This window comes from Paramacrobiotus metropolitanus, unplaced genomic scaffold (genome assembly GCF_019649055.1).
Source record: "Paramacrobiotus metropolitanus isolate TYO unplaced genomic scaffold, Prichtersi_v1.0 Parri_scaffold0000060, whole genome shotgun sequence".
NCBI classification, from domain to species: Eukaryota; Metazoa; Tardigrada; class Eutardigrada; order Parachela; family Macrobiotidae; genus Paramacrobiotus; species Paramacrobiotus metropolitanus.
This window is the reverse complement of record NW_026570280.1, coordinates 73,266-89,098: the sequence shown is the minus strand read 5'-3', so window position 1 is coordinate 89,098 and position 15,833 is coordinate 73,266. Positions and strand designations below refer to the sequence as shown.

At 44.6% G+C, this 15,833-nt stretch overlaps 4 protein-coding genes and 1 long non-coding RNA gene across 6 annotated transcripts; 2 read left to right on the top strand and 3 right to left on the bottom strand.

Annotated features, from left to right (window-relative positions):
• The first annotated feature begins 202 nt into the window (after positions 1-202).
• LOC129593131 (N-acetylneuraminate 9-O-acetyltransferase-like) lies at positions 203-2,850 on the top strand. Its single transcript, XM_055489320.1, has 8 exons — positions 203-857; positions 1,008-1,106; positions 1,166-1,334; positions 1,396-1,503; positions 1,869-1,914; positions 2,002-2,073; positions 2,135-2,343; positions 2,651-2,850. The coding sequence occupies exons 1-8, from the start codon at positions 763-765 to the stop codon at positions 2,750-2,752; spliced, it is 900 nt and encodes a 299-aa protein (XP_055345295.1). The 5' UTR covers positions 203-762; the 3' UTR covers positions 2,753-2,850.
• On the bottom strand, positions 2,745-7,278 carry LOC129593129 (uncharacterized). The gene is made up of 5 exons (XM_055489319.1): positions 6,912-7,278; positions 6,406-6,556; positions 6,209-6,347; positions 5,548-5,819; positions 2,745-3,152 (listed from the first exon to the last, which is right to left on the bottom strand). Exons 1-5 carry the CDS (start codon positions 6,958-6,960, stop codon positions 2,822-2,824), a joined length of 942 nt encoding a protein of 313 aa, XP_055345294.1. The 5' UTR covers positions 6,961-7,278; the 3' UTR covers positions 2,745-2,821.
• A 231-nt stretch (positions 7,279-7,509) lies between these two features.
• Positions 7,510-8,579, bottom strand: LOC129593164 (uncharacterized). Its single transcript, XM_055489369.1, has one exon. It carries the CDS (start codon positions 8,577-8,579, stop codon positions 7,632-7,634), a length of 948 nt encoding a protein of 315 aa, XP_055345344.1. The 3' UTR covers positions 7,510-7,631.
• A 363-nt stretch (positions 8,580-8,942) lies between these two features.
• On the bottom strand, positions 8,943-13,593 carry LOC129593141 (aldo-keto reductase family 1 member A1-like). 2 transcript variants are annotated; one of them, XM_055489336.1, is made up of 9 exons: positions 11,001-13,593; positions 10,742-10,909; positions 10,503-10,603; positions 10,401-10,423; positions 10,268-10,344; positions 10,092-10,208; positions 9,846-10,028; positions 9,218-9,390; positions 8,943-9,153 (listed from the first exon to the last, which is right to left on the bottom strand). In XM_055489336.1, the coding sequence occupies exons 1-9, from the start codon at positions 11,073-11,075 to the stop codon at positions 9,039-9,041; spliced, it is 1,032 nt and encodes a 343-aa protein (XP_055345311.1). In that variant the 5' UTR covers positions 11,076-13,593; the 3' UTR covers positions 8,943-9,038. The 2 variants fall into 2 exon arrangements, with proteins under 2 accessions (XP_055345311.1, XP_055345312.1); XM_055489337.1 differs by having other exon boundaries at positions 11,392-13,593.
• Positions 13,594-13,822: 229 nt separating this feature from the next.
• Positions 13,823-15,237, top strand: LOC129593143 (uncharacterized). Its single transcript, XR_008691061.1, has 3 exons — positions 13,823-13,968; positions 14,292-14,450; positions 14,826-15,237. It is a non-coding gene; the product is annotated as an uncharacterized LOC129593143 (long non-coding RNA).
• Positions 15,238-15,833: the final 596 nt, after the last annotated feature.

Here is a 15,833-nt window from a genome sequence, read left to right as displayed (position 1 = left end):
AAATTTGATATAGACCGTCGTAATCGGTGAGACGCAAATGTAGCTTCTTTATTCGGACGGGAGATACGAAATTCCGTGCTGCCACTTTTAAGTATCGTAATAACAAAATATCAAAATTTGGTAAAAAACGAAAACGGATAATGTTTGTTTTCCGAAATTATTTACTAGGACAATAATGCAGTGCATGTGGTCCCTCCCGGTGACAAAACCACCGTAGATGTCTAGACTAAAAACTCGCTTAAAAAACTTCTCAGGAAAATCAATCTGGATTTACAACCCGGGGAGGAACGCAAGGGGAGCAGTCAAAATGGCTGTCTTCCAGTCCACGAAGCTAACACAACGTATCAGTCCCTAGAATCTCACAAAGCCAGATGTTTTCTGAAGGCCACATGATGTAACAGTTCATTGAACCTAGCACCCATAGATTATGAATTGATGACGATTTTTTAGCAAATTTTTAATGGAAAGCATTATCTGTAGTAGGTCATGATTTTTTTCCTGCTAAATAAATGGCTGCACGTGTTGGCTAGTTTTCGAAGCCGGTTTTTGGGGTTGGTTAAATAGGTGGTCAAGCTGTAATTTTGACTGCACACTCATTAGTGCATTCAAGCGATTATTAACAAAGATTCATCTTATTGCATTTACGCATGAGCGCATACATGTACAGTCGCGGCAAAACTTACCTACGGCCGATGCAAACAATGTAAACTGGGAATGAAGTACTGTATTTCGTTAGAATAAAATATTGTGGTGTTGCGGTAAATGAAGGCCATCTTTGCCGGCGTTATATTCTGCTGCTGCACGCTCTTCATCCTGTTTTTTACCAGTCACATGACACTGGATAAATCCTCCTACTTGTAAGTATACCGGTATTTTATAATTCCGCATTCCTTGTTAAACATAAATTTTATTCGGTTTTTATTTGATTTTTTTCAATTTTGTTTCGCTGTTATTTCAGTTTTATTTAGTTTTGTTGTATTTTTCAATTGTGTCTTTATTTTACTTAGTCAGCCACTTGCGTGGCGGTTTCCCTTGTGCACCGCATATTTGACCAATGCTGATTATTGCCAAAAATGCTCACTTCGCAATCTGGACCACAATTTCAAGTACGTGTTAACAAATTAATTCAAAATGCTGTACTGAAAGGTCACGAATGCCGGTATAGAGAGCAGCTGCGGAGATCCCTCAGCAACACCTCGCTGGCGTTTATCGGCGATTCGCGGATCCGGCATATGTTCGCGTATCTGCGGAGTCTGTTGGACGGCCGGCATGTGGTTCTGAAGGAGACCATCAACGACACGCTGCACTGGGACGAACCACGCCAATTTCAATTGGTCAGAAAAGAGTTGAACGTTCTGTACAAGATCTCTGGTAGGAATGTTCGTGTTTTTGCAGTCGTTTTATGCGCGACTGTATCCGGATACCGCCATGCGGGCGCTGGTGCGTGAGTGGCGCAACGGTACCCGCCCCTTGCCGCATTACGTCATCATGGAAACCGGGGCGGTAAGTGCTTGCCGTGCCACCGCGTAACGCTGATTTTATTTCCTATTTTTGATAAAACTAAAAAGCGATAAATTAATATATGCAAGGGTGACCTTTCCCCACATCAATGATATAGTTATACATCATTAAATTCATATATGCAGCGGTGACCTTTAATTCTTATAAATATTGCAGCTCTAAATGACTGAATTTAAGTATGTAACGGTGACCTTTTGTCTATAATAATAATAATAATAAATTTTAATTTAGTCAGTTTATTATCTGCAGACAGTGTAACGGTGACCTTTATCCCGTTTAATCATGATTGAATAACTATTACACATTTTTCTAAAATACTGATTGTGCTAAAAATGTTTTGCGCTCAGTGGACAGTATTTCGGTATGGAGAAGCCGCGCTGCCGGAATTTCGCCGTAAGTACGCTCTTCCTTAAGCTTGCATCTTGTTTCGATACCGGTAAACGATGTTTATATATGTACCTGCTTCTTAATTCTGCGCAGGGAATTTGACCGTTTTGGCCGAGGATTTTGCTGCGCTGAGTGATCTTACAACGGTCATCTGGATACGAACGCGTAATTGTGATGAATCAATTAATTTCTGTGTTATTAATAAATAACCATAGCGGCTTCGCAGTGCCAATTAATCCCGTCGAACTGGCCATCAACACCCAGTGGAGTCACCGGCGCAACGCAGATGTGTTAGCCGAACGTTTCGGACGTGTTGTGGAAGAGGTGGCACGGAATGCCGGCATTGTGTTGTGGGACGCGGTGTACCAAGATTCCAGAGAATATGTGCATATGTATAAGGATGTCGTGCATCCCGGTCTGACGCTGCTGCGAAAGGTACGCTGGTTTTTATTTTACGCTTATTCATACTCATTTTATTTACAATATCTTAGGCGTATTTATTCTTGTTTATACGCATTTGCTTACGCTTATTTATATAAATTTTTTTATGTTACCAGTAATTAATAAACACATTTTATTTGCGCTTATTCATACACATTTTATTTACGCTTTTTAAGGTTATTTACTTTATTTTATACGCATTTGTGTACGCTTATTTTTCCGAATTTTTTTACGAAATGCGGAAATTTGCTGTGTTGTATTTAAAAAAATTTTTTAACAATAATTATTTGTTTGTTTTTAGGCGATTTGTCAACTGCTCTTCGCCCTAGATACAGGTTCCTGTCGATGCTCCCTTTCTGGATCATTCACAAAAATTTTTAATGATGTGACCTTTCTTAATTAAAGCCCACGATTCACTGTTTTTCTTTAAATCTTGAACAAGTGACAATAAAAACGGATTGCCGTGGCACTTTTAATAGCAGCACTGGAAGGAATTATCAAAGCGGTCGGTACAGACGTATTCCAGCAAAATATTGACCATCCACGGCATACTCTTCGGTCCGACATGGATGCCGTCCTCCGTGTCGGCGAAGCAGTCGTAGATGCGGTTGTAGGCCTTCCAGTAGACGACCTTACTGTCCTGTAGTTCTTCGTACACGTAGCGGTTGAAGTGCTGTAAAAGGTCATTGCCGTGGTCAGTTTTCTGTGGACCCCAGTCGCGCTTCATCCGGTTCTGCGGCATCCACACGACTTTCGTCCGTTCGGCTAAGCGGCGCAGTAACGGCAGCACTGCTGACATCATACTACACACCACAAACAACGTATATTTTGGGGGAAAAATTGCAAACAATTACAGTTCATAAAAAATCAGAACGTTAATAATTTAAAATAAAAACTGACATGGGCCAAAACGTAGTAAAAATTAAAGAATGTAGAAAATGATCGATATTAGAAATTAGAAAATTAGTAATCGATGAAACACTAGTTATATAAATATCAAAATTATAACTGCAAATTAAAAATTTAGTAAAACGCGTATAATATAAAACTACAATATATATATAACAAATCATGAAATATAATTGATGAAATATAAAATAATATAATTAAATAATATAAAATTACAAGAAACAGCCTCGGCTTCGCCTCCGCGTTTCTTGGGTTCTAAACTCCTTGGCCGGCTCACGGATTGTTAACTTAGAACGGATAAATCTGAAGAGCCCGATAACAAAAATTTTATAAAAAAATGGATGTTTTGGTTTCGTGCAGTCAAACGCAATTACTTTGACTTTACAGATCATTTTTTGTTAAATTTTCTTAGCGAAAAACCATCCGAATCTAATCACCCACGAGAGTACCACATTACAAACTAAAAGGACGCTAAGACTGGACAGTGGTGGTAGATAGGTCACCCATTAAGAACTTAGCAGGCCCTGCTCTATTTTGCTCAGTAGTACAGTTTGGTCATACGTTCACCTAACGGGCTCTGTGCACTGGATAGCATTGGTAGCTCGGTCACCCATCTACCTAACAGGATTTATGCAAAGGACAGTACTGGTAACTCGGTCACTAGATCACTTAACGGAGTTTATGCGCTGGACAGTAGTGCTAGCTCGCTCATTAGATCACTTAACGGAGTTTGTGCACTGGACAGTAGTGGTACCTCGGTCACTAGATCACTTAACGGAGTTCGTGCACTGGACAGTAGTGGTAGCTCGGTCACGCGTCCACCTAACGGGCTCTGTGCACTGGACAGTATTGGTAGCTCGGTCACCCATCTACCTAACGGGATCTATGCACTGGACAGTATTGGTAGCTCGGTCACCCATCTACCTAACGGGATCTATGCACTGGACAGTATTGGTAGCTCGGTCACCCATCTACCTAACGGGATCTATGCACTGGACAGTAGTGGTAGCTCGGTCACGCGTTCACCTAACGGGCTATGTGCGCTGGACAGTATTGGTAGCTCGGTCATCCATCTTCCTAACAGGATCTATGCACTGGACAGTAGTGGTATCTCGGTCACTCTTTCAGCTAACGGGTTCTGGGCACTGGACAGTGGTGGTAGCTCGGTCACAAGATCACTTAATGGAGTTTATGCACTGGACAGTAGTGGTATCTCGGTCACTCTTTCAGCTAACGGGTTCCGGGCACTGGACAGTGGTGGTAGCTTGGTCACGTACTCACCTAGCGATTTTTTGACGCACTCAATCACTGGGTGAGTGACTGACCGAGCTCAACCTGTCCAGTAAGAAATATCGCTAGGTAAGGAGGAAAATCGCTAGGTGAGGAAGCGACCCTGCTACAACTACTGTCCAGTGCACAGAGCCCGTTAGGTGAGCAAGAGCAAAGCCCGTTCGATGACTCACTCACCTAGAAATTCCGCTCAGTGGGCAGTAATGGTGTTTCGGTCACTCACCTGTCTAGTGATTTTTCTTACTGGTCAGTGGTGGTAGCTCGGTCACCCACTCATCTAGAGATTCCGCTCTGTGGTCGGTGATAGTGTTTCATTCACTCACTTGTCAAGTGATTTTTCGTATTGATTTTATATTTGATACTTTTACATTTTATATCGGTTGATTTTAAAGGTGTTTCGAGCTCGGCAACACCGGCAGCAATGTTTGAATAACGCGAGTGTTTGAATAAGTAAAATAATTTATTTATTTTTCGGTTTAATTAGTGTGATAATTATGTCAACTGGTATTTTGTATTGTATCTAGGCAAATATTTCTAAGTTTCAAGGTGACCTTTAAGATGGGGTGGATCAATCTGGTCTTGATGCCGGCTTGATGCCGGCTCGATATTTTCATAAAAAAAACACATGCTGGCCACTTCTGAACTATCCCGGATTTAACGGCGTTGTCCGTTTTTCCAGCAGTTTTATGGTTATAGAGATGTCAAAACTATGGGGCGCCGCGCGTAGTATAGATCTTGTACTTAATAAACAAGAATTTTCACAAACTGGAATAAATTATAAGTAATAAAGTTTTAATTTTAAACAGAATGAAATTTCGATTTTTAAATAACTGAATTTTTTCTTAATAAAATTTTTCCAGAAACGAATAAAATAAATTAAAAACAAAAATTTCTAAAGGATCAAGAAAGCGATGCAGATAAAATATAAAATAATAATGTAAAATTTTGTTTAAAAATTTAAGGGACATATGTTTTTTGGTCGGTTATTTTGCGACCGACCTGCGGTATTTTTCGGCGCAGTGGGTGTCGTTGATTTTGGACCGGAAACACGTGTGGACGAGCCACGCGCCGGAGTTAGCGATGAGAATATCCGGCAGTCTCGCATCCGGCAGCGCTAGCAGCGCCTCCAGTTCCAGCTGCATTCGCTCGTTTTCCACGGAGGGATACCAGCGCTCGCTGAGACTGAAACGGTGACCCGGGATGCTGACGTTCATGTGACAGTGGTCGCGACGTGCTGACTCACACAGCGGATCCACGTGCGAAATACTCTCCTACAATCCAAGGAAGGAAAAAAAATTAATTAAATATAAAACACAAAAACAAATGAATATGAAAACAAAAATAAAAATAAAAATAATGAGAAATCAGAAAGTCAGCCAAATAAAAATAACAAAATAAATAACTGAGAGGGAGTGTAACAAATGGAAAAAAATCTAATAGACGAACTAAATAAAAATTATATATTTTATGTACTGGAGTCATTGGAGCAATAGAACCTTTTTTTTTAATTAAAAAAAATCAAAAATAAACTCAAATAAAATTTTTAATTAATTTAAAAAAAAGATAAATCCTAAATAAAATAAAATTAATGTCGCTAAATTAAAATAAATCAGTGTGAAATAACTGAGTACAAAATTCAGTACTGGTTTATTAAACATACCGCGGTTGACCAGATACGCGACAGAGCCACGCTGACACCCAGGAAGATTTGCCGCGTCCGCGAATCACCGCTGACGTGGAACCATAATTTTTCTTTCCCGCTCTGCGCCAGCGTCTGATTCAGGCACAAGTCCAACGCGCTAATAATAAATAAAATAAAAATACCGGCAAATTGTGTTTCATCTTGTACGCATTTACCTGTCATTCAGATGGTTGCGATGCTCGCAGTGGGTGGTGGCGTTAGTGACACGCGGACAGTTGCTCCTGTAGACGACGATAAATCCGTAACGCCACAGTCCGGAAACCGCCAACGCACCGGCAACCAGAAGAATTATTCCTGTGGAATTTCCTGTTAATAAAAAAATCCAAAATTTAATCACTGGAAAATACCGGGTGGAAATTAATTAACTAAATTAAACTGCCGCGCAAAATCAAATATTTAAATTACATATAAATGCCATTGGAAAATAATCATTTAAATTAAGACTTAATTTAATAAATTAATTACATTATTAGTTAATTGCCGGGTAGAAATTAATTAGTTAAATTAAAATTCCCGGTGAATTAAACTAATTAAATACAAATACTGAGTATAAATTAAATATTTGAATTAAAATTCCGAATGGAAATTAGTTAATTAAATTACTAATGCGGATGGAAAATATTTAAATACAATAAACGGGGGCTGGAAATAAAATAATTACCGGTAAGGCGCGTGGAAAGCATGCGCCGGCAGCTGGTCAGGCACTCCATACTCCATTGCCGCACTAGCTCGCTGCTGCAAACGATGCTGCCGGTGGTTTTGCTGCAGTAACGCTCATCACGTAACCGGTGCGGATGGATGCATTCTAATTAGTACGAAACACGCGCGCTTCATTGAACAAGGCGTACACGGTGACCTTTGTAACTGACCACTCGCATCCGTTGTGCTCTACATGTTTCTTCATCCATTATGTTAAGCTAATGAGATCAGTAAAAAATTTCTAACGCCTGCTATTTAAATTTATAAACGATTATTATTTTCTTTCAGAGTTTTGAAAGAAACTTTATACATATATTTCGTTAAGGAATTTATTTTATCACGATTTTGAGACGTTTTTCGTGCAAAATAAGAAGAAAATTGAAGAATATCACCTCATTTTAATCTAGTATTTTCTATGAGCAAACCTAAAAACAGAAAATCGAAAGTATGTAAATCTTCTACAAAAAATTATAACTGCCCAAAAAACTTTATTAGAAGTTAAAATAATGAGGAAGATGTTCTAATAAAAATTTAAGTATCCCGAATTTTTATAATAAAAGTTTAATATATCAAAAAAATTTTATAATAAAAATTAAAGCCATCGAGAAACTGCTTAAATAAAAATCAAAATTATTAAAGACTATTTTTAAAATCACAGAGTTAGCGTTGTCATCGGCCGCCCTCAAATCGCCGCGGAGAAATAATACTGGAAATAGAACCACGGATTCCCGGTGCCCCCGAAATACGCCTTGGGTTTGATTAGATGCACGAGCTGCGGATACTTCAACGCGATGGCGTTCATCACCACCTGATCCTGCCCGGCATGGATCCCGGCTGCCAACAACTGCTCCAGCAGCGGATAATACGCCCGCTCCCACATCCGCCACGCATCCCGGTGCCCGGCGGCCAGCGTCCCTCCAATATGCAGCTGACTAACCGCCGCCCGGAGCGCTGTATCCTCAGCTAACTGGGAGTCCCTCCGAAAGGTCACGGACGCCGGGAACGGCTCGGTTAACAAGAGGTACACCTGGTGCCGATCCCGGAGAACCGATTTCGTCCGCTCCGCGTCCGGGAAGTGTTTCAATTGAGGGAGATGCCGCGGTTGGCGGAAGGACCCGATATCGCACCAGATAAAATACTCCGAGGTGAAGACGTTCTCGTTGATGGCGGAGATTATGAAGCGCCACTTTGCGTGCCAGATGGCCATTAGTTGCGCCGTGACGTTCTTCTCTGGATACTTCCGGGTGAGGGCCTCCAGCTGCGGGAGGAGGGGGGCTGTTGAAAGGTCATTGAACGGTAGGGTGATAAATCGGGTGCGGGAGAGGTAGGGTTGGCGTAACGAGGTGAGGTTGGGGAGGAGCGCGGGCTCGGTGAAGATGTAGAGGTGGCAGTCGACGTGGCGCAGGAAGTTCTCCATCCAGCGGAAGTATTCTTGGGGGGTGTGCTTGGAGGGAATGCGGAAGTAGGCGGTGACTACCGTCACGGGGTGGTGGGGGTAAAGGGTAGTGTGGTGGAGGCGGTTGTTGAGGTGGAGGATGAGGAGGGAGACGAGGAAGACGAGGAGGAGACCGGCGAGACGCCGGGTGATGCCGGAATAGCAGTACCGGCGTGTCATGTGATTAGTCGGCATCCTCGTGTGATAGAGTTATAATTATGGTTGGATTGATCACTGGTGTTGCTGCTGCCCGCGGTGCTGTTGTGGTTCAATTAACCGTGTTGTCAACAGAATCGGTGGCGCAGAAAGCTTCGATATTGTTGCAGTGCGTACGATACGATTAAAACCGGTGTAGAAAGACAGCTACGTAGTGCGTAACGTCTCTACAAAGAAATCTCTTTATTTGATTGGAACGTATCCGCATCGATTCTGAGTAATTTTGTATCATTTTATTAAGGCTCGCACCAAATATGTACTCGTATAGAAGTATACGTACATGTAAGTGTGTCTTCACAGCAAAATGCAATAGAAACATACAGAATAATAAAAAATCAGAGAGAGCAAACTGCAAAAGGAGAAGAAATTAACAGAGAAGATATGATTATCAAAGAAAAAGGCATAGATGCCGGTCGACAATGGCGCTGCAAGGGAAAATCATAGAGCGGTGCCGTCATAATCCGTTTGGCATGGGGAGGGACGGTCCGGCGTGACGCTGACGTTGCTAATTCCGGTCAACGGTGCGTACGGCGCATCCAGGGAATCGTTAATCCTGCCGAAAAGGTATGGTTATCCTGACCGCGTGTAGTTCTTCATGTGTATTTAAAAATACGTACTGATCAAAGGGATAGTAGCGCACGTGACCTTTGCGGTCCAATCCCGCCAGCGCCTGCATCTCCGCCGGGGCGAGGGCGAAATCGAAGACGTCCAGGTTGTCGTGGAGGTGCTGACGGGAGGTGCTGCGCGGGATGACCAGGCGGCCGCGCTGCAGCAGGAAACGCAGCAGCACCTAAGACATCCAACTGCGTATATGACGACATTTTCATTTCGCACCAGACCAGGTAGCCCATTCCCGATATACTGCAGTGACTAAGTATGTACACGTGGAACATTTAATTTTAACGAGTTATCCCGGTGCATAATGATTAATTTTGGTGCTATTTATTTCCCTGCGCTTAAAAAATGGTTGTAATTGGCTGTAAGACTTAGTTAATGCACGGAGAATTCCTCGTCTGTCATCTGGATACAGCACTAGGTACACTTTAAGGAATAAATAGTTGTTTAGCGCACTTAGTAGTTATTATAATTATGTAATATAGTACCATCAGTGTTCTTCAATTATTTCGTACAATATTATTGTAAGAGAAAACTACATGAGTATTTACGAGCAATTCATGCTAAGCGTTAATATATCGCTGTGGTTAATGGCAGTTAGGCCTCGCCTGACGCAGGTTACGCCCTCACCTGACCGGGGGTTTTGGCGTGCCGGTGAGCGATACGAATGACGACGGGATCGTCGAGGAGCCGCGGAAGGTCAGCGCGACAGCGGTCGGGCGAGCCCAGCGGTGAGAAGGCGGTTAGATGGATGGCGTGGCGCGAACAGAGTCGGAAGAGGTCGCCCTGCATTAGGTAGGCGTGGTTCTCCACCTGTGTTGATAAGAACGCTGCTCACCACTGCGGCCGACGGAGAAAGGTCACCACGGCCTCTACCTGCACATTGGCCGGTGTAATGGTGCAGTGGTCGAGGATGTACTGCACCTGCCGGCAATTTACAGCCGACAGCCCGATAGACCGGACCAACCCGGCGTTAACCGCTTTCTCCAGTTCCTACACCAGACAATATTGTTTATTGACCGTTGTGTAGAGCAGATACAGCAAAATGCGACCTTCCAGGTGGCGGCGTGATCCGCCGTGTCGTAGCGGATCGTTCCGGTGGCATCGCGCGGCGTCCACGTCCACTCGTCTACAAGCGGATAATTACACAACCGGTCAACTCATCCCAACCACGCCGGCTCTTACCAACGTACTGAAAACACGCCGGCCTGTACAATAGAAAAAACACGACAGTATTAGTATGAGATGTATGATAAAGGCTTAGTAGAGAGACGCCGGGTTAGCTACATGTGTATGAGGAACAGGTCGATGTAATCCAAGCCCAGGTTGTCCAGCGAACGCCGCAGCCCGTCCGTCACCCGCTGGGGATGGTTATATGTGCACCATAACTATCCACAAAATAACATTTTATTTAACTTATTTTATTGTTTTACTTAGTTCCATTCTGTGACATATTTCCTCTTTTTTTCAGGACATTTAGGTTATTCGCTGTTTACTAAAATATATTTAACAATAATCAATGGTACCTTGGTGGTGATGAACAGTTCCTCCCGGGTGACCTGCCCCCGCTGCAGCGCCTCGGCCAGGACGCGCCCGATCTCCGTCTCGTTCTGGTACAGCAGCGCCGTGTCGAAGTGCCGGTAGCCCAGCTCCAGGGCGGTCAGCATCGTATCGCGAATGCTGTGCCGCGTCGCCTGTACAAATTGCAGTTTTGCTTCCATTTCCTTACATTTTCCTAACATTTGTACACAAAAAAGGAATTATTTTCATGTACAGGATTCTTACGAAGGATGTGCCGAGACCGATAACCGGCATCGTGTGCCCGTTGTTCAGTGTCGTCAGCGGTACCGACGCCGCCATTAAGAATCATAAAAGTGTATGCCTCTGCCGATTAATTAACAGCAGTAATATAAATTATTTCTTATTCATAAGTAACCATTTTAATAAACACTATACATTAATTTTTTAAATTATCAGAAATAATATTATTAGGCAAAGAAAAGCTGTTTCCGGTGGCTAACGAATAACAAGTCAATGTACGTATAATAACGACAAAATTAACGAGGTGAAGCAAACAGCGGTACGAAGCAGAGCGGAACCGGTACCGTGATATACACATTTCCGGTTCCGTGTTAGACGGTGTAATTAACCAGCCGGTAAGTTAATTAATACCCACCACTGTCCATTCTGTTCCGCTCCATTTCTTCCAGTCGTTTAACCTATTTTGCCGGTATCACTTGCCATTTTGTGCAGGCTCATTAATGTCTTCGTTAATTGAATTTTAAATAAGTTTTCTATACTGCTAATACGATGAAGTATCTGTTATACGGTCACCGCGGCTGGATCGGGCAGGAACTCCAGCGCATCCTGGAGGCGGCCGGCAACACCGTCACCCCCGGCCGCCGCGTCCACGCCCTCCCCGACGTCCAGCGGGACCTCCAGGACCACAGTCCCGCCTTCGTCATCTGCGCCCTCGGCCGCACCCACGGCGTCTCCCAACCCACCATCGACTACCTCCAACCCCCGGAGCGTCTCCCGGAGAACCTGGCCTGCAACCTGGCCGCGCCGGTGTACATCGCCCGCGCCACCTCCGAGGCCGGGGTTCCCCTCCTGTACATCGGGTCGGGGTGTGTCTTCGCCTATGACGAGACGCACCCGGTGGGCGGGAAGGGGTTCCTGGAGGAGGATACGCCTAACTTCAGTGGCTCCGCGTACTCCGCGGTGAAGGGGACGACGGAGGGCCTCCTCGGGATGTTCCCCAATGTCCTGATCGCCCGCATCCGCATGCCGATCTCCGAGGTCGAAGGCCACCGGGACCTGATCACGAAGATCCTCGGGTACCGGAAGATCGTGTCCGTCCCCAACTCCATGACGGTGCTGGCGGATATCCTCCCGTTTTTGTTGGCGGTGTTGGAGCAGGGGAAGACCGGGGTCGTTAACGCGGTGAATCCGGGGTTGATCGATCACGAGGGGATTGTCAAGTTGTTTGAGAAGATCACCGGGACGAAACACGAGTACCAAGTCATCAGCGTCCAGGAACAGGGACAGTTCGTGCTGGCGCCACGGTCGAACAACTGCCTGGACACCGGGAAAGCGGAGACCTGGCTCCTGGAGCTCCCGGAGCACCTCCGAAAGAAGTACGCCTGTCCTATCCGCTTCCCGCCGATCGGCGAACGCGTCCGGGAGATTCTGGTGCAGCGGATGCAGCGGCGGATGCTGGGTGTCACTCCCAAGGGGACACCTCCAAAGGTCATCCTGGTGACCGGAGGTGCCGGGTTTATCGGGTCGAATTTCATCAATTACTGGATGCATAAGCACCCACAGGACGTCGTCATCAACCTCGATTCCTTAGAGTTCAACGCGAATCCCAGGAATATCCTGGTGTCCGACCGCCCGAACTACCATTTCGTCCACGGGAATATTCTGGATGAGCGGCTATTAGAAAAAATCTGCAAATCGTTCCAGTTCACGCATATCGTGCATTTCGCCGCGGCGTGTAACGTCGACCAGTCGTTCGTGTGCCCGCTGAACTGCTCCAACGTCAACGTCCTGGGGACCCATGTCCTGCTGGAGGCCGTCCGGAAGTACTGCAACCTCCAGTTATTCGTGTTTATCTCGACGGACGAGGTGTACGGGGAGGTCGTCGACGGGTGCGCGGTGGAAACCCCGACGGTCTTCGCCCCCAGCAACCCCTACGCGGCCTCCAAGGCCGCCGCGGAGGTCCTGGTGACGGCGTACGGGAAGGCTTTCCACCTCCCGTACCTCATCACCCGCGCCAACAACATCTACGGCCCGGGACAGTACCCGGCGCAGGTCATCCCCCGCTTCATCACCCACCTCCTGCGAGGGCGCCCGATGCCGGTGCAGGGCCGGGGGACTGTCACCCGGCGGTTCCTCCACGTCCTGGATAAGTGCGGCGCTCTGGACGTCCTGATTCACGGCGGGACGGTCGGGGAGGTGTATAATATTGGGACGACGACGGAGGTCAGTGTGCGGGAGTTGTGCCGAGTGTTGTTGGAGAAGGTGGTGGGGGCGGGGCGGAATCTGGAGGAGTGGGTGAAGGAGGTCAAGGATCGCCCGTATAATGATGCGCGGTATGCCGTGGATAGCGGGAAGCTGGAGAAATTGGGGTGGACGCCGAAGATCGGGTTCGAGGAGGGCATCCAGGCGACGATCCAGTGGTACGCCGAGAACGGGGAGTTTTGGGGGAGTGGCGGGAAGAAGGGGCAGCAGCGGGGCGTGCCGAACTGTGCGGCTTAATATATAGAATATTTTGATATATATAAGAATGACCTTTGCCTTGTTGGGCTTAATACATGTATATATATGGATCGTTTCGTTTGGGCTTAATACATGTATATATGGATCGCGACGGCCGCTTATTTATTTTGAAATTTGATGGTACACGCTTTTCGCCGGCGCTTGTAAATAACAGCGGAAATTACGCAATGGCTTGTTGGTGTTGGGACAGTTCAGTGTTGACTGTTAATGAAAAGGTTATCACTGGAATCGGACGTCTGATTAGGATCGGGTAGCGAAATCTGCATTAATGAATCTTCCTTCCGTACCTTATGGAAATGTCAGTTACGCTCGGTACAATTAGTAAACAGTCATGTGCACTGTTAGTTCAACTGCTACCAGTTAAGCTGATTTTATAAGGATCCCAAGAATTTTTCCTGCTACACAGGAAACAGACTGAAAAATGAAAGTTTTGATGTTTAGTGTTGTTGCTTGTTTTTATCGACGGTATTAGGTAAGGCCAGCACAGGATGCGGAATATACAATTAAAAACTAATAATAGTATGTTGTGAGATTGTAATTATTAGAAGTTTGTGCGCCTAACAAAACATGATCCCTTAATAGAAAACCCTGATTATTATAAATTAGGGAAAGCAGAAAAGCTAATAATTATTACTAACACTGTATAAATGAATGAATTATGAATTATTTATGATTATAAAAAAATATTATTTCTTATTTATTATTTCTTATAATGAATCGAAAAAAAAGCAATATTGATATTAAAATAATCCCGCGTAATTGTACAGAAACCAAGAAATTTCGTGTTTATGGCAGGCGGTGACGCGCAGGAGGAACGTCGGCGCTGTTTCGACTGTCACGGTCATGGCCAGGAGTGCGCCACAACCGACAACGTAGCCGAGTGCCTGGTGCACGAAACCACCTGCTCCACCATCGTCACCGAGATCGCCAACCCGCAGAATTCCAACGTTAAAAGTGCGTACATGGATTAAAATCGCTGCGTATGTACTTCGACGTTTGTCACATTCTAGGACACTCACACATTTTCATAAAGGAAAAAAATTATCAAGTTAATAAAGATAAAAAAAAATAAAAACAAAATTAATAAAAATTAGATTAATAAAAAATTATCAGGTTAATAAAAGTAAAATCAAAAATACATGTAAAATAAAAGGTAGTTAATAAGAAATCTAATAAATTAATTTAATGAGAAATGATCAAGTTTCATATAATTATGTGGAACAGCGCAAAGAATACCGTATCTGTGATGTCCTGAAGGCGAATCCATATTGTACAAAGGTGCGGAATATGAAATGTAACGAAGTATCTAAAATTCTTGACATGATGCAGGTTACAACGTGGTGCGGCAGTGCGGCCGGGGTCCCTTAGCCTACAAAGCGTGGGTGGCGGGCGCCAGTTACGCCCATTCCGCGGAGGTGGGCACGCGCTGCGTCACCACCACCCAAATGCAGGATGACGAGTTCGAAGCGGACGAGAGTAGTAGCGGACGCATCGTGGAGTGCTGGTGCCAGAGCGATGAGTGCAATAATCAGCCGACGGTCAATCTGCCCGACGGCACGGAGATCTACCTCGCACCGGCCGCCGACGACACGCAGGATCATTATGAATAATTCTGTGTTGCACTAGTAGCATTTTACATAGTATATTTGGACACTGCTGTGCAGTGTGGGAATGAAATTAAATTAATCATTCAAAGCTTTGGTATCAAGATACGGGTATACTGGAAAAATATTAAAAATAATCTAAGCAAGTCAAAGATTGTCGGCCAACGGCCATCGCGTCCTCATGAGATGACGGTCCCCGCAAACTTTAATGAGCCACTTCTCTACGTTAATCTTCTGAATTCGTTGTCGGTCTTAGGAAAGATATTGCCTTTTGCATGCTCCATTAAGGACTGCAAATGCAGATGTGTTCTTCCATCGCAGACTTGACTTTTATGCGGCTGTAACGCTTTCAACTTAAATTGTTGCCGGTAGGAAATTAAGGGTAGTTTGACCCAATACGTGTGTGATGGGTACAATCTCCGACTAGAATAGCACTAAGAAACTGTCTTTCTTGTAAATTTCGGTTTCTTTTTTTTACTACTCGGTGGATATATGACATCAAACTTGCGTAAATACTCGTAATATTGCAGGATTTAATGTTCGCTTTAATTAGTGCACGTACTTCCACCGGCACAGGAAAACTACTCAACTGACTGCAAGTCTGCAACGTACACGAAGGCAAACAATTCTCCTTCCCGGAAAGCACACCGCGTACCCGTTTAAAATTATCTGATTCTGCATATTTTATTATTTCCGTTGCATTTTCGATTTCGATAATATTTTTGTAAGTAGT